This window comes from Leopardus geoffroyi, chromosome B2 (assembly GCF_018350155.1).
Source record: "Leopardus geoffroyi isolate Oge1 chromosome B2, O.geoffroyi_Oge1_pat1.0, whole genome shotgun sequence".
Lineage (NCBI taxonomy): Eukaryota > Metazoa > Chordata > Mammalia > Carnivora > Felidae > Leopardus > Leopardus geoffroyi.
In genome coordinates this window covers 49,572,990-49,597,378 of record NC_059332.1, presented here as the reverse complement: position 1 = coordinate 49,597,378, position 24,389 = coordinate 49,572,990, and the positions used below count along the sequence as shown (strand labels likewise).

Here is a 24,389-nt window from a genome sequence, read left to right as displayed (position 1 = left end):
TCTACTGATTAAAAATTTGATGATACAACATTGTATGTTAATTATAATTCGCTAAAAATTTATTGATAATTAAAATATCTTACATCTCATTATTTTTGCTTTCATGGATATAGTTTCTAAAATATCTCTGGAAATGTTTTTAAACTAGATTCTTCTATTTGCTCTATTTTTTGTCTTTGGGTATTCTTGGGATTATTAAATTGATCATTGATTATTAGTATCCCTCTTTTACAGTTTTCTGTTTATCTTTATGTTTACAATCCCTTGTTTGCCTACCCATGAATCGTTGTTTTATGAAGTTGTCTCCAGGAACTAAGAGTGAGTAAAAATGCAACACGGAGAACTTTCCAGAGGGCACTGTAATCTATGCAAGGTACTGGAGTTTGGTTTTGTCTAAATATTAATTTAGTAAGCAAAACCTGAAATCAGAACAAATTAAGACATTGGACCAAACCCCAATCCCAATGGCAGAGTCAGTCTTCCTGGATTCACAGATACTAAGCAGCAGGAAGCATTTCACAAATATCCAAATGTAAAAATGGCAAAGATGCAGATAAATGGGAAAAGGAGCACTACATACCAAAATGTAAACTAAGGGACACTCGAAATAGAAAGTCAAAAAAAAAAGCAGACAGTTAACTCTCTTTCTCAAGGCATCGCTAGCAGAGGATACAAATTATAAGTCTGGCAAAGGCAATAAGAGAAGACTCAATTTCTCTCTCTCTCTCTCTCTCTCTCTCTCTCTCCCTCTCTCTCTCTCACACACACACACACACACACTTACAATTTTGCCTATAGTAAATAAAAAATATAACACATTTTTAATTTCAGTTACAATTTTTAAAAATGTTTAAAAATAATGAGTTCACATTGTTCAAAATTCAAAACAAAACACAAAAATACTCATTGGAAAATTTCCCTTCATCTCTGTCTTCCACGTAGCTTCGTTTGCTGAAAACAATATTACTAAGTCTTTGGGTATCCTTCTAGAGAAATTCTGTGCTGCATATACAAAAAAATTTTAAATTACACTTATAGATAAATCTTTCTTTAACCATTTCCTTTACGTAAATGATAGTATATTATAAACTGTGTTGCACCTTGCTTTAAAAGATATAATTTGAGCATTTCTCCGTATTAATGCAGTAAATACCTCTTCATTTTTAAGAGCTTAGTTGAAGCATAATTCACATTCCATATAATTCATCCACTTAAAGTATACAATTCAATGGCTTTTAGTATATAGAGTTGTGCAGTCATCACTGTAATCAATTTTAGAATGTTTTCATTACCTAGCAAAAAACCCCCATACCCCTTAGCAATCGCTCCCTGATCCCTCTATCCCCCCCAGCCCCAACCAACCTCTAATTTACTTTGTCTCTTTAGATTTGCCTAATCTGGAATTTCATATAAATGAAATTATACAGTGACTTTTTACACTTTGTATAACGTTTTCAAGGTTTACCCACATTGCAGTATGGAACCAATCTCTTTTTGAGATTGGCTGAAAAGACCCCCTAGTTCAAATATATTTTTGGTTTGATATATGGAAATATACACACACATGTTAATAACATTAATAATTTCATGTGTTTCTACAGCCTTCAACTTTATTTAATTTTCATCAGTTACTTTAAAAAGAATCCCCTTCATATGTTGTTAAGGTAATATAATTTCTTAGGGAAATACTAAGTCTAATGCCCCCATATATAGATTTATTTCACACGGGGTTTTGTAATTAGAGGTCATCCCTGACTGCTTGTTGGCAAGTGGAGTCTGGTGTTTATATTATATGATTTAGAGGCAAGCTGAAGGTGTATCCTAACTTCACAATTTTTCCAGTGTATTTAATGTTTATGCTTTGTACCAACCCTCAGGTTCCTCTTGAAAAGAGGTGAATGTATATAGATTGCACGTGCTCCTATCTTCTATCCTTTCTCTATCAGAGAAAGTGCTTTACCTTCTCTCAAAGGTCAGCATCACCTGCTCTTCTCTGTGCCTGGCCTTGAAAAACCAGTCTTGCTTTTCAGGTACCTCAATTGTCTCTTTTCTTTTCCTATCTGCAGATTTCCCTCCTTCATTGTACTTTCTTGCAGCATACATTCATCTTTCTATATATCTATATGATTAAAATAATTCCCTTGAGCCCTCATTGACTTCCACATACTGAGTATTTTCTCCTCATACTGTCTTTTCTCCCTTGGTGATTCCTGAGAACATAAATTTGATAGTCATCAACCTATAGACAACATCGGAAGCCAGTTAATCTTTTTGCTTTTTCCATGCATGAGACCCGTATGTCCAACTTTCAACTTGAGATCTCCACTGGGATGACTTACAGGTATCTCAAACTAGAACAACCCAGAGAGAATCCTCTGTATATATCCTCTTCCATTCCCAAGGCTCACCTTCCCAGCTGCCAGCTTGCTCCCCCCTCCAGCTTTTCCTATTTCACTATTTGTCATCTTTTCCAGTATCCATTGCTCTGAGTTGTTCTTGACACTTCAACTAATCTTGTACATTCTATTCCAAGTTATTTTTCAAATCTGTCTGCTTTTCTTATCTCTCCTTTCACCACCCTAATCATTGCATCATCACATGTTGGATAAACCATTAGGATTCCTCTTACTCCCTTTCTGTGGCTCTTGCCCTCATCTATCTACTCTTTTTAAATCACAAATTGCTTATGTAATCTCCCTGCTTACTAGCCTTTCCTGCCTTAATGTTATTCCTAGGATAAAGTCTCCAATTTGTTACAGAGCCTCCAAAGTCCTGCTTGATCTCCTTCCTCACCTACCTTTCCAGCCCCTCGCCTCACTGCTCTCCTCAAGATTCTACAGGCCCTGGTGCTGCTTTTCGGTCTTTGGAACATATGGGTCTGTTTCCCGTCTCTTGCTTTTCATGTATACTACTTTCTCTAGAGTGTGATATCTCCATAACATCATTCATTTTCCTTTTTACCATTTAGCTCAGTTTGTGCCATGTATTTATTTGTGTGATAATGGTTAAATGTCAATTTTCTCTAAAATATTTTAAGTTTTGAGGTGCCTGCGTAGCTCAGTCAGTTGAGCAGCTGACTCTTGATTTTGGCTCAGGTTGTGAGATCAAGTCCCATGTTGGGCTTTCTGCGGAGCATGTAGCCTCTTTGGGATTCTCTCTTTCCCTCTCTCTTTCTGCCTCTCCCCAACTCACATATGCTCTCTCTCTCTCTCTCTCAAAATAAATAAATAAACATTTAAAAAATATTTTAAGTTTCATAAGAGCAAGGATTGTGCCTCTTTGCCTCACCAAACAGCAGAGCAACAGGTATAGAGTAGATATGCAATAATATATATTGGATATATAAAACAGGTGATAGCTAATAACTTTATGCTTGTTATATGCCAAGCACTGTTCTACTTGTATGTGTGGTACTTCACCTAATCCTTAATGTCACCTCCATAACGTATTATTGATCTTTTCTTGCACTTGAGGAATGGAAAATCATAGAAGGTAAGCAATTTTTTCAAGGACTGGCTTATTTGGAATTCCAACTTTGGTCTGTCTGAATTCCAATCTGGTGAGGATTCCATTGTACCAGACTGCTTTTTGGGCAAAGAGTCACAGATGAATTGGCCGGTATATTTTTCCTACACTAATTCTTCATTAGTCAGGTACTAGTGACTGGAGCCTGGATAAAATGAGGGCACAGTTGAGAAGAGACTGAAACTATAGAATCATTTAGACCCTGGAAGTGTGTGCAGTGTAGGTAGATGGGACATAAGTGGGATTCTGGTTATTGGAGAGCTATGAGCAGATGAGAGCAGTGAGTTCTCAGGAATGGATGGGAACTAGAAGGAAGAGAGAAACAGTCTTCCTTACTTTGAAACATTACCTGAGTCTTGCCATGATTATTTTGGTGGGTATCAGAAGGAAATACTGAAAAAGATTCAGATCTACGTCTTACTTCCATCAAAAACTCACCTGCTCAATCTCATTAAAATATTCACTCCTCTTTGTGGAGTGAGAGCCTTGTTTTATTTGTATTTGTTTCTTAGGCACATGTCAGTATCTGACAGCACAACTTGATAATATTTGCTAAGTGAAATGAATGGATGAATGAATACATCTCTCAGTCAATAATATTGCTTTTATATATCATTCTTAGGGATTTCTGGATACCCTGGATATGAAAAAGGATTAACTCTAAAAATGGGGATTTCAGTAACTTTGCCAGGCAGCATGGAGATACTTTAGAGCATTGGGATTTTTGGCAGAGATTGTAAAATCTGGATGTTATTGTTGAAATACTTAGAATTGTGAATAAAAGTTCTAGGAAACCATCATGGTCTCTGGGACAGTATCTAAATTCAAGGGGAGATGAATTTATTTTGGAACCCCCAAGCAAGAACTCTTTGCATTAAATAAAAATAATTTGTTGTAGTTTATTTAAAAATTTGTGAATTTTCATAAAATGTAACCATGGAAAATATGGAAATATTGAGAACTTTCACTATATCTCTACAGAAGTAATTTTTGTATTTATATATAAGTACTTTATGAATTTAGGAAATAAAATATAGGCTAGTTTGTCCAAAAATGATGTTTTGATACAACATATTAAAATATAGAATAGAGTTTATTTACTCAATATATATTAATCAGGTACTATATTCTAAGCTTGCTCTTAAACATTAATTATATATTTACGAAATAATAGATATAATTTTTTAAAACAAATACATACAAACATCTTTTTAAAAGAAATTCAATAATGTTTTAGGATTTTTTTTTTACAGTTAGAAGAAACAATTGAAAGCCTGAGGAAAAAAAATAGCTTAAAAAAATTAAAGTCTCACCCTTTTCTGGACATACTGCTTTCTCTCAGTTCAAGCAGAGACATAAAGAGTGGATTAATTTTCAAAGAAGAAAATATTTGATGGGGGAATTAAATTCATTGAATAGAATGTTTGCTACATGGGCCTAAGCCTGAACAGCTTCTTTCAGGAATGAATCATTTATTTTATAGATATTGTTTTTTCTTCAGGGTTAAAGTGTGAAAATATATTTGTTAACTAGAAGTCTGTCTCATTATTTTTCTTAAGGAGACAAATAAGTTCTGTGCCTCCTTTGGCTTTGACATTAAGTGTAACAAGAAAAAAATGTAATAACTCCATCACCTGAGAGCTACTAGTTCATGTCTTTCCACGTATGTAAATATCCTTCACTACAAGGATTGAAGAGGCATTTTGTCCCTAAACATGATTAATACAGATTCATCAGTGGTCTATAGAGTAATAAAATTATGTGGATAAAGCCAAACTGTATTTTAACATCTGACCTCCTGTTTAACAAAATGTATACTTTTCACTTTTAGATCTTCTGGGGATTACAAGGTCTAGGTTTTCTTTTTGGTACTCAGGACATCCAAGCCATCAGAGCACCATTGACCTTGTCTCCAATGGCAACACCAAGGAACATGGGAATTCAGATAGCTCCCTGAGATCCTGTTGTCATTCATTCCCTTTGGGTTATACACAGAAGTGGGATTCCTGGATCTTAGGGTAGCTCTATTTTTAATTCTTTTTTTTTTTAATTTTTTTTTTCAACGTTTATTTATTTTTGGGACAGAGAGAGACAGAGCATGAACGGGGGAGGGGCAGAGAGAGAGGGAGACACAGAATCGGAAACAGGCTCCAGGCTCTGAGCCATCAGCCCAGAGCCCGACGCGGGGCTCGAACTCACGGACCGCGAGATCGAGACCTGGCTGAAGTCGGACGCTTAACCGACTGCGCCACCCAGGCGCCCCTATTTTTAATTCTTTGAGGAACCTCCTTTCTGTTTTCCACAGTGGCTGCACTGATTTCTGTTCCCACCAACAGTGTACCAGGGAACCCTTTTAATTCCTTATCAATACTTGTTATCTTTTGTTTTTGTTCTTTCTTTCTTTCTTTCTTTCTTTCTTTCTTTCTTTCTTTCTTTCTTTCTTTCTTTCTTTCTTTCTTTTTCTTTCTTTCTTTCTTTCTTTCTTTCTTTCTTTCTTTCTTTCTTTCTTTCTTTCTTTCTTTCTTTCTTTCTTTCTTTCTTTCTTTCTTTCTTTCTTTCTTTCTTTCTTTCTTTCTTTCTTTCTTTCTTCCTAATCAAAGTTCTACTAATAGATATGAGATGATATCTCTGGTGGTTCTGATTGTATTTCCCTGATGATTAGTGATATTGAGCACCCTTTTATATAAATTGTTGTTTATTTGTATGTCTTCTTTAAATAAACGTTTATTCAGTTCCTTTGCCCATTTAATTTTTTTAATTTTTTGATTTAAATTTTTTTTATTTAAATTCCAGTTAGTTAACGTACAGTGTCATATTTTTTTCAGGTGTACAATTTAGTGATTCAACAATTCCATTCAACAGCTGGTGGTTATTACAACAAGTGTACTACTTCAACCCCATCACCTATTTCACACATTCACCTACCCATCTCCCCTCTGGGAACCACTAGTTTGTTCACTATAGTTAAGAGTCTGTTTCTTGGTTTTCCTTTCTCTTTCCCCCCCCCCATGATCATTTGTCTTGTTTCTTAAACTCCACATATGAGATCCCAGTCACTCAGCCATATTTTTTAAATTGTTTTTCAATGTTTATTTTATTTTTGAGAGAGAGAGAGAAAAAGAGAGAGAGAGAGAAAGACAGTGCAAGCAGGGGAGTGGCAGAGAGAGAGGGAGACACTGAATCCGAAGCAGGTTCCAGGCTCTGAGCTGTCAGCACAGAGTCTGATGTGAGGCTCAAACCCCTGAACCCTGAGACCATGACCTGAAGCCCCAGAGGCTTAACCGACTGAGCCACCCAGACACCCCTCAGCCATCTTTTTAATCGACTGGTTGCTAGGGACTAGGAGGAGGAGGATATGGCAAGGTAGTAGACAAAGAATATGAAGTTCAGTTATGCAATATGAATAGATCTTAGAGATCTTCTGTACAGCAGAGTGGCCATAGGAAATAATACTGTTATATACTTAAAAATTTGCTGAAAGGCTAGATCTTAGGCTAAGTGTTATTATCACAAAATAATAATAATAGTAATAATACTAATATAATAAAAAGGGTGGGAGGAAACTTTTGAAAAAGATGGATAGAACTTATAATGATGATTATAGATATATACTTATCTCCAAACTCATTAAGTTGTATACATTAAATATGTACAGCTTTTTTTATGTTGATTATATATCATTATATATATCATATGATATCATATATATAATTATATATATATCATTATTATATATTATTTTTTAATATCTAAGTTGGTTTTTTATTTATTTATTTTTTATTTATTTATTTATTTATTTTTCAACGTTTATTTATTTCTGGGACAGAGAGAGACAGAGCATGAACGGGGGAGGGGCAGAGAGAGAGGGAGACACAGAATCGGAAACAGGCTCCAGGCTCCGAGCCATCAGCCCAGAGCCTGACGCGGGGCTCGAACTCCCGGACCGCGAGATCGTGACCTGGCTGAAGTCGGACGCTTAACCGACTGCGCCACCCAGGCGCCCCTAAGTTGGTTTTTTAAAATGGCAACACAAATTGGGTCATTCTGAATTCTTTGAGGTCTAATGGAGAGAACAGCAGCACAACACCATCTCAAGATTTAACAGATAAAACAAAGCCTGGAATGAGAGAAAGCACAGATTCTTTTCTATTTTTATGAAAACAGCAGCACCTTCTGGTACTTTCCTTTCAGAATTTGGGATTCAGAGGATTGATCTGATACAGTTGGTAGTTTTGCTTAAAGACCTTCCTATTAAATAGATTCAAATATTTTTGAAGAACAGATGGTATAGACTAGAGGAAGAGATAAACATTGTATGTTAAACATTTTATTGATCAATTAAAATATCATAATTTAAAATGTTGATTCTACTATGAGAGTCATGCATGTCTGTATGTGATTGAGAAAGACACAGAGAGAGTGGGGAGTGGGATGGGTATTTATTTTCCAAAGTTAAAGCAGCTCTTCCTCCAACCTCCCTCCTTCTCCCCCCCACACAGGCAGGCAGATGGTTTTTCTTCAAGGAGTTAGGGAAGTTGGCTTTCAGTCTTGAATCATGTGCCTCTGGGCACTTTGAAAACTGCCTCTTCTGCCTATTTTTAAGACCAGTTTGAAAAAAAAAAAGATAGGTAAGAGTAGAATAAAGAAACCACCTGTGTGGATTTGATTTAAAAAAAAGGCAGGGTATAAAGTGAGCAGCTCTTTGAAAAGAATTTAGTTATGGAACGAATGCAACCTTCCCTTCTAGCATTCTTTGTTCTGCTTTTTCTAAAAGGGAATGAGTTATTGATAAATGAATACCATCATCTCTGCATATTATTCTGCTTGACACTAATTTTCAATCATGTTAACCTTTCATCTCTGTGAAACATTTATGTATGAGAATTTCCACTGTTTTTGGAGTACTTCTTTGGACGTACCAGTCATTCTCACAAACTGTATAGACAGAATATTGGATAAATCGTTAGATTCACCAAAAGCTAAGCAATCAGAGGAAAAAAACACCACCAATCACTGTTTTAAATGGAATTAGCATGTAACTTTTCCATCAGTTCATATATTTATGGGAGATATTTTGGCTAAGGCTGAATGTAAAAACGATTATGTGTACTTGTTAATTATGGAAGGTACAGGAACATAACAAGCCCACAAATAATCCTTGTATGTCCTGCTCTGCCCTTGCATGCCATCATTCTCCCTCAGAAGTCTGAGCTGTGTCCAAAGTTGGTTGTAGGCTGTGTTTTTGACAATAGCAGGGTTGTAATGGAAACTGTCTTCAGCACCTAAGTTATGGGGCCCGATACAGTGAGTACCATACAAGTAGTGGGTCTGCCTGCCCTAAATTATGCCTGTTAATGTGACCCCATCATTATTCCCAGGATCTGTGCCCTTCGCCCTTGATCTCATTTCTGCAGGATTTAGACAAGTGTCAGACCCTTGGAATGCTACACAATAGTGACCTTGATTCTCTCACTTTGCTGCAAAAAAAAAAAAAAAAAAAATGAGTTTAAATCTAGTGTTAAAATGACATGGAATGCTTTGTAACCAGATTAGTCCTGATACAAAAAATTCCCTAGCCCTCTGTCCAGAGGCATCTGGTTTTTGATTTGGCTCAGGCTTTCTGGTCATAAGGGTAGCTAGTGCATGTACAGAAGACTAAAGCATCTTAGTTGTTGTTGCATTTGATATATGGGGAATTTCAGGTGGTTCTTTCATAGCGTTAAATTTCCAGATATTATTTCTAAAGCTTTGCCCTTATAATTGTCAAAATACAACTCTTTAAGGGGACAAAACAAACAAACAAACGAAACACTGCTTGGCACAAGATGCCAAAATAAAGATGGTGGGATGTTTAGTGTTTGATAGATGAACAAGTGGAAAGGGGGTGTAATTTGGAACCAAGAGGCACCACCCCAAGGCTGGTCCCAAACTCCTTTGGGGGGAAAAAGCAGTCTTTAATTACATCTGGTACTCGTTAATTCTTTTTGGAGTCTCTTTCCAGATCTGTTCCCCCATCAGCCTCCCATCGAGCAACAGAAATTCCAGATGGTTCCCTCCATATGCCCATGCTCATTCTCTCAAGTAGGATAGATTGGTCACTGACAGAGCAGGATGGAAAAGCCTTGGTCAAAGCAAGGCAAGATGAAAAGCATCAGGCCACAGTTAATTTAGAGGTGGTCTATCATTCATGTTTTTAAGTGGTTTGTATAAATGTTACTGAGTGATTTTTTTTTTTCCTGAAATGTTTTGAATAATTTCATGGAAATGAAGCTACTTAAAGAAAGTGGCATATTGATCCTAACTTTCCACACCTGGGAAAGATAGAAACCCACTAGAAGCTGTCATTGTAGCTCAGGGTTGGTCAGTTTGGACGTGTAGCTGATCTGCTCTGGAGACTAGTTTGGAATGGATTCTTTTGCCTATGTTTCTTGTATGGATAGCTATAGTCTCTGTTATTATGGTACAAAATATCCTTGATACAAATATTTATAGGGCATTTGTTTCTTTCATCTTCACAGAATTTATTTTATTAAGCACATTGATAGAATTTCTATTTTGAAGTAGTTGGGAGTAAAGATGAGGTCAACCTCCATTTAATGAAAAAATACTTTGAACTCCCCCAAATGTAACTACTAATAGCCTACTGTTGACCAGAAGATTTACCAATAACAGAAACAATTAATACATATTTTGTAGGTTACTTATAATATCTATTGTAGTCTTACAATAGTAAGTAAGCTAGAGAAAAGACAATGTTATTAAGGAAATCAGAAGGAACATAATGGACATTTAAAGTACCATATTGTATTTATCAGATACAGTGGATCCGTGCAGTTCAAACCTATATTGCTCAAAGGTCAATTATATTATCATTTCAAGTATATCGCATTGTACTTATTTGTTTATCTGTCCTCATCTGATGATGGGAAACATGTCTTCCTCATCTTTGTATTCCTACCACTCAACAAGATTTGACACATCACGCGGGAGGAAAAGAAAGAAGAAAAGGTGACTAGACAGATCCAGGCAATTTCAAAGTAAAATTGTTTTTACTCTTGTTTTCATCCTATACTTCCTCTTGTATAGCTATTAGATTTTACATGCAGGGTATGTGTATGTTCTTTGGTGTTATTTTTGAGTATTTACTGTTCAAGGTCCTGAGCAAGTAAATGTGAGAATTGCAGCTGTGGTCTCTCTTCTCATGGAGCTTGCAATAGTTAAGCTACCTGCGATTTGTGTGAAATTTGTTGGTATATTTGGAATGGATAGGGCAATCAAAAGGAGAAATTTCTTCTAAGAGGAGTATGTGATAAAGACCAAAAGGACGGAAATTGTCCTATTTTAACTGATAAGTATGTTAAAACGAAGCCTAATATCATGCTTTTGTGCGTGTGAGTACTCTGTAGATGAGATAAAACGTTTATTGAAGCAATTTAATCATTTTTAAAATCAGGCTTGGCAGCCAAATGTTGGTAGTTTGGGCCATAGGTTGGAATAGATAGGGGTTATTGGCATAGAACTTTTTTAATTTTTAAAGGTGCTTGCTTGAAATAATTTGCATCTTAATTTTGAAGTCATATTAAACTCATGAACTTCCAAAATGTGTGTTAAACCTAGAACATTCTCTGGATATTTCACTCTTTTGTTTGAATGTTTAAAATTTTTTTTTTTTGAGACAGAGAGAGACAGAGCATGAACAGGGGAGGGGCAGAGAGAGAGGGAGACACAGAATCTGAAACAGGCTCCAGGCTCTGAGCTGTCAGCACAGAGCCCGACGCGGGGCTCGAACTCACAGACTGTGAGATCGTGACCTGAGCTGAAGTCGGACGCTTAACCGACTGAGCCACCCAGGCGCCCCTGTTTGAATGTTTTTAAAGCACCAGAGATGAAATTGGAATATTTATTTATTTTCGTCTTAGCCTGATGGTTCATTTGTATCTGTTACCAATGTACTCTTGAGTTTAAGTTGTGTAGGGACCTAAACTCCGCAGATCTGGGAAATCTTTATTTAGCAACTGTATCTTTTTTTGTTATTTATTTATTTATTTATTTATTTATTTATTTATTTATTTATTTGAGAGAGAGAGCACAGGCAGGGGAGGGGTAGAAGGAGAGGGAGAAAGAATCTTAAGCAGGCTCCACACTTGATGTAGAGCCCGACATGTGGCTTGATTTCATGACCATGAGATCATGACCTGAGCCAAAATCAAAAGTCTGATGCTTAACTGACTGAGCCACCCAACAACTTTATCTCTGAATTCACAATAAGCACAAGGGTTGTTAAAAATGGATTCCCATAAGAAAGTTACAGTGGGTGAGAAAGGCATAATTACACTAAGGACCAGCCCAGTGACAATCATCTCCTTACACACACTAATTATGCATGTAATTATAATATGTTTTAGTGTTCTGATATTAGAATATATAGGGTATCATGGGATAGCAAACCAGAGACAGATTTCCATGGCAGGAGTGGTGGATCCAGTGAGGAGACTGGGAATATCTTCCTAGCAGAGCTAAAACTTGGGTTGATTTTGAATGGGTGAGTAGGTGGTGGCTGTTGGACCACAGCCATACCTTGAGAACCATTGTTCTACTGTCCGACTGAGAGACAAGGGAAAGGAGAAAGTGCCTACTGGAGAGTTTATGAACCAGGCCTAGAGAGGTCACATTTCAATCCTTCCTATATTTTATTGACTATAGCTCAGTCATATGGGCTTCACCATATGCAGAGGAGGCTAGAAAAGATAGTCTAGCTGTGAACCCTGTAGGAAAAGAGAAATTGTTTGGTTTACAACCCTAGAGTCTCTGTCACAGGAAGGTGTGGCAGTCTTATAACTAGCGAAATAGGGACTAGAAAAGACACCCTATGAGAAATTACTTTGGTGGAGGGCAGGTCCTTTAGAACAGCAGGGTACATTGTTTCCTGGAATGAGACATGAAATTATGTTAACAAAATTCCTTAAAACCTTTACATGTGTCACTGATTATGGTACTTGAAATTTAAGCAGAAACATTTATTTGAGATCTTTAATTTGTGTTGAATTACTACTAAGCCTCAGAAAGTAACACTTAATACTTTGGCATACACAAAATATTTTCTGTTTTAAATAAGAATTTTTATTCATGTATTGCCTTATTGTTACTTTCAGACAAAAATCTTTGATTCTTTTTTTTATGAAGTTGTATGGAAACTTTATGAAATGGGCGATGAAGAACAACGGTTTTGTGTTGTCAGAGGAGCTCTACAAGCGTGCCAGGTTAATTGACAACAGTACCAGTAATGAAAATATCCAGCATTTCTTGAGCACACACTAGACCTTTGCTTTACATTGTAGGAATTAGGAGATTGAGAATTACTTACTAGTACTGTATAAGCACTTTAGATTTGTGAACTCATTTCACCCTCACAAGAACCCTGTGAATGAAGCAGGCATTTTTATTATTCCCATTTCACAGATTAGATAACTGAGGCACAGAAAGGTAAATGTGTTGGTTCATCCAGTTAATAAGTAGCAGTGCTGGGATTCACATCCAAATCATCGGACTTCAGAAGCCAAGGTCATATCTCTGCTTCTCTGCCTCCCTGAAATTACAGTCAAAGTGAAGGGACGGGCCAAAGGATAGGGAACTTTCCTATACATGTGCACTAAAGTAGGCCTGGGGGAGCTGTTTGAGGCATAAACACTGCCTTTTGGCCATAACACTTGTTTTTTTAGGCAATGGAAGGATTTATTAATCATGCATTTTTTTAAACTCCTGTCTCTTTATTGAGGCCTAGTCCTTTGAAAACTACTTGTTCTAGCTGCTGCACCCGGCCTGGCCTTGGTAGCAACATAAGCAGCTCCTAAATTGCCTAGAGAATCTCAGGGTAAATCACTAGAGGAGAGAAGGCAAGTCTTGTATTGCTTATGCGTCTGAGCAATTTCTTTTTCTTCCTCAGACAGGACTGTCCTTGTGGATATGAATCTTCCATTCCTCAAAGGCCTCTATGTGATGGGGACTTTGGAATTCCCTGTGGACAGAAGCAATGTTCTGAGTGTGGCCTGCATGGTCATTGTAGGCGGGGAGCTGAAAGTTGGTGAGTAGAGGGCACAAAGATTGGGAGCATAATGGGAATTAAAGTCTGTGAGAAGGGCCTTGGGAAATGATGGTATCATCTAGCAGGTTGCTTAATAGAGTTTGGGGAGGGCTAAGGCAAGGGGCAAGTTTACTAGTAAAACTTTTCCTCTGCAAGCTTTAGACAACACAGACAGAAGTGACTTTGATTGGTCAGTCATTCTTGGATGTCCACTCACTGTCATCAGGCCATGTTTCTGGCCCTAGGGACCTCTAGCTGCTGCACATGGCAGGCCTCTTGTCCTTCTCCAGGCCACAGATCAATTCTTCCCTTTGGTCCTTTGTATGAGAGTTTACCTGTGGCTCATGCTTTCAGAAGGATTTATTTTTTGGTTAACTAACTCACAGTAAAATTTCAATTGCTATCTTAGTGTGGATCCTTGGGAATACAGACCTGAAAGCAAAATATGTGCTAATGCTTTACTGGGGCAAATAATCACAGTGAAGTGACAAAAGGGAAGTGAAAGAAAAAAAGAGGGAAAGCAAACACAAGATGGTCACAGCTGCTTAAGGAAACAGGGCTATTTGCTTGGCTATGTGAGGTGCCTTGAGAGAAGCCTTATAGAGTCACCACATCTTGGGACAATAAGGGGAGCAGCTGGGGAGAAGGGTGGAAGTTCACTTTGTTCACCCCAAACCCATGAACTTGGTCTTTCTTTGTTATGTTTCATGGCTCTCTGGGAATCTAGTGGAGGGGCCAGAGGCTCAGTAGATGCCAGGAGATGGGGCTACCCCGGGTAAGAAATGAAGCATGTTGCTGAGGCTAAGGGACAAGCGGTTGGTGTAGATCTGGAGGTTAGTGTATTAGTCAGGTCTGGTGCATTGGCTTATGCAAATAAAAAGTCTGAGTTCGTATAGGTGAACTGTATACTTGGAACTGTTGTAAGAAGTATACAATGATAAAAAAAAAACATGTACTCTGACCCCAAAGGAACTACTTTTGAACTCAGTAAGGCAATCTGCTTTGCCCCTCCCACCCCCACCCCCAAAGGAGTTAAAAGAGAATTCCCAGGAACAGTAATACCTTACCCCAAAGAAGTAAGTTACTGATGGTGAGGAATGGAAATACTTAGATATTTTTATTAGGTAGCATCCAAATGTTAGAATCTCTGGTGAAAGAGATTTCTAGGTCTAACCACCTGTCTAGAGTTTAAATCACTGTGAAGATTCCTCAAAAATTATGGTCAAGCCATTTCTCAAATACTTCCAATGACAGAAAAATCAGAACATTTTAAGATAACCTGTTCTCATTTTTAAAAATTCTATTTAAATTCCTGTCCTTCTATTAAGTCAGTCTGTCTTTCTCTAATATCTGTTGGTTCAGGTTCTTTGATCTGATCTGTACAGGATGAGTTTCAAATTCCCTTCCCTTGATAGCCCTTCATTCACATTTTCTTGAATATTCTCTTTTTCAGATCTTGCAGTTTCTATTATTTTAACCACAGTTAAATCATAGTTATTGTAATCATTGTTATTATTATGATTACATAGTTATATTATTGTGATATCTTTTTAATCATAGTTATTGATACTTTAAAATAATTTTTATTTTTCCAATACAAAACTGGAAAATGGAGAAAAGCAAATAGAAGTTACATAACAGATATGAAGTAATCATTCATATTCCCAAATGTAAAGATAACCGCAGTTATATTTTGCAGTCTTGTCTTTAAATCATTTTTCTCTGGCACATGCATATACACACATACACATACACACTTTAAAACATAGAGTATACAATGTGATAATCTTTTGGATTCTGTGTTAACAATGTGAGAATTTCCTCAGCACATTCTTTTTCCAGGACATGGTTTTAATAATGTTAATATTCCGTATCTATGTGAGTATGTATACATGCATGTATAATAATTTAGGTAACCATTTTCCTATTGTTGAATATCAAGGTTATTCAGATTTCTTTTTGTCCAAGTACCTCACTATGCAATGAACAATTTAGAATTCAAATCATTATTCATATCTCTGATTATTTCCTTAGGATAGACATTTGTAAGTAGAATTAATGGGCCTAAGGATAAGTGCATGTTTTTATTTGAATTGTGGTAAAATTCACATAGCTTTACTCAAGTTAAACTCAGGAGCATTTGCTACATGCACAGTGATGTGCAACAATTACTTTTTCTAGTTCCGAAACATTTTTAAAAATTTTAATTCCAGTATACTTAACATACAGTGTTATATTAATTTCAGGTGTATGATACAGTGATTTTTGTTATTCAACAACTCTATATACTACTCAGTGCTCATCATGATAAGTGTTAATCCCCTTCACTTATTTTCCCATCTCCCCACCCACCTGTGCTCTGGGAGCTATCAGTTCTCTATAATTAAGAATCTGTTGGTCTTTTTTGGAAGAGTGTCTATTCGTGTCTTCAGTCCATTTGCTAATTGGATTATTCATTTTGGGGGGAATTGAGTTTTATAAGTTCTTTATAGATTTTGGATACTAACTCTTTATCAGATATGTCATTGGCAAATAATTCCTCCCATTTAGTTGGCTTTTAGTTTGATTGATTGTTTCCTTTGTGGTCCAGAAGCTTTTTATTTTGGTGTAGTCCCAGTAGTTTAGTTTTGTTTCTCTTAGCTTTTGTTTCTCTTGCCACAGGAGACATATCTAGAAAAATGTTGCTGTAGCCAATGTCAGAGAAATTACTGTGCTCTATTTTAGGATTTTTATGGTTTCAGGTCTCACGTTTAGGTCCTTAATCCATGTTGAGTTTATTTTTGTGTATAGTATAAAAAAGTGGTCTAGTTTCATTCTTTTGCATGGAGTTGTCTCATTTTCCCAACATCATTTGTTGAAGAGTTTTTCTTTTTCCCATTGCATAATCTTACCTTCTTTGTCAAAGATAAATTGACCATATAATTGTGGGTTTATTTCTGGGTTCTCTATTCTGCTCCACTGATCTGTGTGTCTCTTTTTGTGCTAGTACCATACCGTTTTGATCACTACAGTTTTATAGTGTAACTTGAAATGTGGGATTGTGATACCTCCCGTTTTGTTCTTTTTGAAGATTACTTTGGCTATTCAGGGTCTTTTGTGGTTCCATACAAAGTTTAAGATTATTTGTTCTAGTTCTATGAAAAATGCTATTGGTATTTTTGATAAAGATTGAATTAAATGTATAGATTGCTTTGGGTTAAATGGACATTTTAAGAATATTTGTTTCCCCATTCCATGAGCATGGAATATCTTTCCACTTGTTTGTGTTGTCCTCACTTTCTTTCATCAGTATTTTATAGGTTTCAGACTACAGGTCTTTCACTTCCTTAATTAAGTTTATTCTTAGATATTTTATTATTTTTGATGCAAATGTAAAGAGGATTGTTTTCTTTCTTCTTTTTTTAAATGTTTATTTAGTTTTGAGAGAGAGAGAGAGAGCATGAGCAGGGGGGAGGTGCAAAGAGAGAGGGAATGGAAGATCCGAAACAGGCTCTGCACTGACAGCAGGGTTCTAACTCCCAAAATGCAAGATCATGACCTGAGCGGAAGTCAACTGACTAAACCACCCAGGTGCCTCAATGGGATTGTTTTCTTAATCTCTCTCTTACTTCATTATTAGTGTATAGACATACAATGGATTTCTGTATATTGATTTTGTATCCTTTGATGTTATTGAAAGTATTTATCAGCTCTAGTAGTTTTTTGGTAGAGTCTTTAGGGTTTTCTATATATACTATGAAGACATATGCAAATAGTAAAAGTTTTACTTCTTCCCTACCAATTTGGCTGCCTGTTTCTTTCTCTTTGTTGTCTCATTGCTGTGGCTAGGACTTTTAGTACTATGTTTAACAAAAGTGGTGAGAGTAGACATCCCTGTATTGTTCCTGACCATAGGGGAAAAGCTCTCAGTTTTTACCATTGAATATGATATTACTTGTAGTTTTTTTTCATATAGGACCTGTATTATCTTGACATTTGTTCCCTCTAAACCTACTTTGTTGATGGTTTTTTATCATGAATGGATGTTATGCTTTGTCAGATGCTTTTTTTGCATCTATTGAAATGATCATATGATGTTTATCCATTCCCTTGTTGATATGATGTATCATAATGATTGGTTTGTAAATATTGAGCCATTCTTGTATCCCAGGAATAAATCCCCCTTGATTATGGTTAATGATATTTTTTAACGTATTGTTGGATTTAGTTTGCTAATCTTTTGTTGAGGATTGTTACATCTGTGTTCATCAGAGATGGTGGCCTATAGTTCTCTTTTTCTGTCATACTTGGTATCAGGGTACTGCTGTCCTCATAGAATGAATTTGGAAGCTTTTCTATTCTATTTTTTTTTTTTATTTTTGGAATTGTTTGAGAAGAGGTATTAACTCTTTTTTACATGTTTGCTGGAATTTACCTGTGAAACCATCTGCTTCTGAACTTTTTTTTGTTAGAATTTTTTTGATAATTGATTCAATTTCATTACTGGTAATTGATCTGTTTAAATTTTCTATTTCTTCCTGATTTGTTTTTGGGAGGTTATACATTTCTAGAAATGGATACATTTTTTCTAGTGTGTCCAATTTGTTGGCATATCATGTTTCATAATCTCTTATTATACTTTGTGTATCTGTGATATGGTTGTTATTTCTCCTCTTTCATTTCTGATTTCATTTATTTGTGTTTTCTCTCTCTCTTTTGTTTTGAAGAGTGTGGTTAAAGGTTTACCAATTTTGCTGATCTTTTAAAAAAATCAGTTTCTATTTTCATTGATTTGTTCTTTTGTTTAGTTTCATTTTAGTTTATTTCTGCTCTAATCTTTATAATTTCTTGTCTTCTACTAATATGGGGTTTTATTTGTTCTTCTTTTAAGTTCCTTTTAGATATAAGTTTAGGTTGTTTATTTGAGATTCTTATTTCTTGAGGTAGGCCTGTATTGCTATAAACTTTCCTCTTAGAATAGCATTTGTTGCATCTCAAATATTTGGACCATTGTGTTTTCATTTTCATTTGTCTCCATATATTATTTGATTTCCTTTTTAATTTCTTGATTTGCCCACTCATTGTTTAGTAGAATGTTATTTAATATTCATGTATTTGTGCTTTCTCCACATTTTTTTCCTGTGGTAGATTTCTAGTTTCATTGCATTGTGGTTGGAAAAGATGCATGGTATGACTTCAATCATTTTGAATTTGTTGAGACTTGATTTGTGGCCTAACATGTGATCTGTTCTGGAGAATATTCCATGTGCACTTAAAAAGAATGTGTATATTATGTTGATTTAGGATGGAATGTTCTAAATATATCTATTAGATCCATTTGGTTTAATGTGTCATTCAAATTCACCGTTTCCTTGCTGATTTTCTGTTTGGGTGATCAATCCATTGATGGAAATGGGGTGTTAAAGTCCCTTACGATTATTGTATTATTACTGGTTACTTCTTTTATATTTGTTAATGGGTGCTTTATGTATTTGGTTGCTCTCATGCTGGGTGCATAAATATTTACAATTGTTATATCTTCTTGTTGGATTATTCCCTCTATGATTATGTAGTGTCCTTTGTCTCTTGGTATAGTCTTTGTTTTAAAGCTATTTTGTCTGATATAAATATTACTACTCTGGTTTTTTTTTTCACCTCCATTTGCATAATAAGTGTTTTTCTGTCCCTTTGAATCTGCATGTATCTTTAAGTCTGAAATGAGTCTTTTGTAGGTAGCATATACATGGGTCTTGCCTTTTATCCATCTGTCACTCCATGTCTTTTGACCAGACTGTATGATTGGAGTGTCCATTTGTATTCACAGTAATTATTGATAGGTATTAACTTATTGTCATTTTGTTACTTATTTTACGGTTGTCTTTGGAGTTCTTCTCGTTCAGATTAGTCTATGTTTTAAAGTCCTCGATACATGTTGTCAAACTGCTTTTCAGAAAGATTTTACAAATTTGTACTCTGTTCACGTATCTCAGAGTTATGAGATCCCTCACTCCCTGACATTGCCTTTAAACACTACTTTGTTCAATTCCTATGAGAGTATGCAGCCAGAGGGAAAGAATTTTTCCTGGGTGGACCCTGACAGAGTCAAATGAGTATAGCAGTGACCAGCATGGGCTCTAAGTCAAATGGCTTGGGATCAAATCCATGTTGGTTACCTACTTGCTGTTTGACCTTAAGCAAATTACCCTCATCCATTTATTCAGCAGTAAAGTACATGGCAAAATGGAAACTTCCTTGGAGGAATGTTAAAACCATTAAACATAACAGTTTCTTCTATGTGCTTGGCATGTAATAAGTATTTGATGTTTCAGTTTATCTGTCAGGGTGCTCGCAGAAAATAGATGTCATACTGAATTGGACTTATTTGAGGAAATGTTAATGAAGGAGAGAGTCACAAAAATCCAAATGGCATGGGGAATTCCCTAGGGCTAGTAACAGCAGAGCATCCTTACTACCCTTTGCCCTAAAGGAGTGAGAAAAAGAAGTCATTGCTGGCATTAGAGATGGCAGAGGATGTATGGAGATAACTGGCAGAAAGTACCATGACCTTTTGTGTCTGGGACTAACTCAGTACAAGGAACAGCTAATAGATATAAAAAAAAAAAAAAAAAAAAAAACCTTGATCTCACTTTCTTTGTTTCCTCACCTCCTGCTTGGGCTTCATTTGACTAAAGCCAACCGGAGCTCAGAGTAAAGGAGAGCTCAATGTAGTACCTGCAGGTCAACAGTATCCTGGGGGCACTGAGCAGAGGAAAGAAAGGCAGACTTTGAAAATGGAGGCATCAACAGAAGCTCTCCAGCACAATTAGCTTCTAGCTACCATAATAGATACCATCTTTTTATTAATATTTCCAAACATTGAACTACCTTCTCTGTCCAGCCCTTTATGCAGTTGGTCCTGCCAACTATATTGTGAACTGTAATTCTTACTATTTATTTATTTATTTGAGCAAGAATGTGCACAAGCAGGGGAAGGGCAAAGAAAGATGGGGAGAGAGAATCTCAAGCAGGCTCCATGTGCAGCATAGAATCCAGCACGGTGCTTGATCCCACAACCCTGGGATCATGACCTGAGCTGAAATCAAGAGTTGGAAGCTCAACCAACTGAGCCACCCAGGCCCCCCAAATTCCTACTCTTTTTTGTGTCCTGCCTCTAATACATATCTCTACATTGTACACTTGTGTAAGGATTATTTTGTTTTCCCTTCAGTTCTAGGGGGATCTAAATGTAATACTTTTTAACTTACCTTTTTATCATTTCAATCCATTTTTCCACAATGGGGAAATCCTTTTAAATTCTGATCTTTTTCTCTCAGATTAAGCTTGTTTGCTCATTTATTTAATATTTTATAAAATCTTCATCCAGCTAACTGATAGAAATACTTAATAAAACTGAGCCTTGTTCTTCTGACTAGAAAATGTATTTCAGTTGGACAGCTATTGCTAAGATTGGTCTTTTTTTTGTAAATTATTTTTAGGTTTCTCAGTTCAATTACTACTATAATAAAAGTTTGTTACCTGAAAATTTATACTTTTGAAGGGAAGTAACGTGGAAACTTTCCAGTTTTGATTTATACATTTCAAATTTTATTTTAAAATTTGTCTATTCCCCACTATATTTTTACCTATTAGTAGGCAGTGGTGTATTATTTTTCTTCCTGCTTTGTCCATTTGTTGTAGGCGTAAAGGTTGATTACTAGAACCCATCTGCCCAATTTTATATGTATTATGCCTGAAGGAAGACTTTCAACCCAACTGTCTAATTCTACCACACCCTAAAGAAATCCCAACATGAAATAGATAATAAGACTGGTTAGTAAACAAACTTAATAGATGTGGACATTGGCACAGAGCACTGCCAAAGTATGTCTGCTGTCTGATGCCATTTGATCCAAGTCCTAACATTGTGGAATTATATTTTTTGGTGGTCCTTTTAAGTCAACTAGTGCTGGCAGAAGGTATCAACTGACTTTGAGTAGAGTAGAAAGATAGAATGCTATAGAATTAGAAGGAAAGTTTAATATCAAAGCCTTGCTTAGAGGGTTATAGTTGCATCACAAATGCCAAACTCAGTTTCATTCTTTGTGCAGTGATTATCTCATTAATCTGATACAACACTTGAGATAAGCTTAAAGTATTTCATTTTTGTGTCCATTCTTTAATTTGTCATGTGTTTGCTCATTGCCTATTGTTTGCCAAGTACTATGGGAGAAGTTGGATGTACAGAAATATCAGTCATGAACCCTAGCTTGCAAGAAATGTCTCCATAAAATAGTGGAGACAGATAAGTAAAAACATAATTGGAAGAGTCCCATCTTCCAACCTGGAGGGGCTTAAAGATCAAGGAAGAGATCTCAAAAGGCACATCTTTGTGGAAATGAATTATACCTTCAGGAAAGCATAGGGAATATGTATGTCTGCATTGTAGGTTTTATAGAATGGTGGTAGCCAGTGAAGCTTTTTGGCCTTATACATTATGTTAAGGAGTTTGGATTTTATCATGAAGGCTGTGAGGAGGGTAGTCCCTGAATAGTTTTAGGTAAGGAAATGACATAATTGGATTTGGTTTTAGAAAGATCACTCCTGGCAGTGGAAGGTGGGGGGAATGAGGCAGTATATTGGAAGGGTCACAGTAAAGTGTGAGAAGATAGTAAGACGTTTCAGGAGAGACCTTGTAAAGGAATCAACTAGGGCACTGGAAATAAAAAGGAATAATTAATTATAGAAATACCGAGTGTGTAAAAAAGTCACTAGAACCTAGTAGCAATTTTGATGTCAGGTGAGGAGTTTTTTAGAACCCATGCCACATTTCAGGTTGGGAGATCTGGGTCAATGGTAGTATGAGGTTAGAATCACCTTTCTACCACTTGTTAGTTGAACAACTGTGGGTAAGTTACAGGATCTATCTCTGCCTCAGTTTCCTTCCCTTCAAAATGGGAATAATAACAGTTCTTATTTCATGGAGTTGTATGAGAATTAATTGAGTATTTATTAAAGTGCTTGTAATAGTGTCAGACACATAGAAAGCCCTCATAGTTTTTTGTTGAATAGGTGGACTCATACACCTCAAGATTAGATTTCAGTGTATATAAGTGGCTACAATTTGGGGGAGTACCAATGGTGTTAAAGAAAGGGCAGATAGAAGAAACTGAGCTCAGGAAGGAGGATGGAAAAGAAACAGCAATGCAGGGAGAAGGAAAATGAAATGACAAGAAAATAATATATTGAAACAAAGAAGGGAATTTATAAGAAAAAGGAGTAGTCATTAGTATGAAATTAGAGAGCAAAGAAAGTTGGAAAGGAAACTGGCCATCTTATTTTGGCTTTTTTTTTTAATTTTTGTTTTATAATGACTGTTCAATATAGGTTCGAAAACGTTATTTTGTATGTGGAACAAAGAAAAAAACTAACACATTATTTTAGGGACAGTAACTTTTAATACATTGAATACCATTTCTTTAACAACTTCATTTTTTTGGCATTAATGTAATCTTAAGTATAAGTGAACATATTAAATGTCATGTTTAAAAATGAACAGTAATCCATATAAGAGTGATGCCATTAAACCTGTATGTGCTTTCATGAATAACTTTCTTCTAGATGATAATTTGTTGGAAATTAGTAAATATTAAGGAGAAAATAATTCCTCTGATATGATTTTCCCAAGTTTTACATATAGATTTGTCCCTGTCTCTGTCCCTTTCCTCTTGCTTCCTTCCGTTTCTTTCTGCTTCATTGATGGCCTGCTCAGTGGCAAATATTCTTTCTGAGACTTGAGTACTCAGCAGTAAGGAAGACAGATAAGGTTCCTGTTTAATGAAATGAAGCAAAGTCCCGGTTGCTTTCTAAAGTCTTAAAGATACAATTGAGGCCAAATTATGCTGAAAATGGTTACTTTTTCATAATATCATAAGTATAATATTAACAAGAGAGAAATTAGTTTAGGATCCTCATGGCAATTCTAGAGAGGTGGATTATATTTCTAGTTAAGCAACTCATTCTACAACTTTTGGAGTATTCTCTAATAGTAGATTTAGAACAGTAATATCACAGACCTAAATGATTCTGTGAATCCTCTGTTTCATTGCATGGATAAGGAAACTGAGCTCCTGCATGATAACTGATTTGTTCTCCCATCTCCTAGCTGATAAAGACCGGGACCAGGATTAGAGGCTATTTTAGTTACCTTAAATACTCATCCTTCAACTGAAGGCAGTGCCCAAGGACTATTTTTACTGTGAGCACCTCCTGACTCCATTTAGTAGCTTTCACTGTGTCTTTTGTTCTGGTCTATTCTCTTAATTCATATTGTCATTATTGCATTCATCTTATTGTTACAAGGTGGTATGTTTCACCTTCCCTATTATGAGAGACTAGACATTTTGTGACCCTAGTGCCTAGTACATAGTAGAGTTCAGATAGTGTACTGTGTGACTGATTAGTGTATATGTAAATGAATGGATATATCTAATTCTGTCTTTCAGCTCAATGCCTTTTTCTTGTAACATGTTCAGTCTCCTTAGCTTAGACTTAAATGTCTACATCTGTGAGGAAGGAATTATAGTATTAATGTGTAAATGACTACAATGCTTTTCCCCTCTGTATGAAAGGAATTAAATAATGACAAAACAATGAAAAATGGGTGATATTCTACAAATCCGAAGTATTTTCAATTTTTAGTCTGTGTAGGAGAGAAAAACTCATAAAAATGCCCAACTCAAAGCCTGTTTAATAAACATTGGTTTGTTGATTGCTTGAAATGTTTGCATTTCATTGTCCATGAGTA

General features: G+C 36.0%; 1 protein-coding gene across 2 annotated transcripts in view; it reads left to right on the top strand.

Annotated features, from left to right (window-relative positions):
• The window catches only part of PKHD1 (PKHD1 ciliary IPT domain containing fibrocystin/polyductin), a 494,443-nt gene that overhangs the window by 292,526 nt on the left and 177,528 nt on the right, over positions 1–24,389 (top strand). For both annotated transcript variants that reach the window (XM_045498517.1, XM_045498518.1), the window contains exon 53: positions 13,469–13,606. In XM_045498517.1, the coding sequence (XP_045354473.1) occupies positions 13,469–13,606 (138 nt within the window). The remainder of the gene's footprint in view (positions 1–13,468; positions 13,607–24,389) is intronic.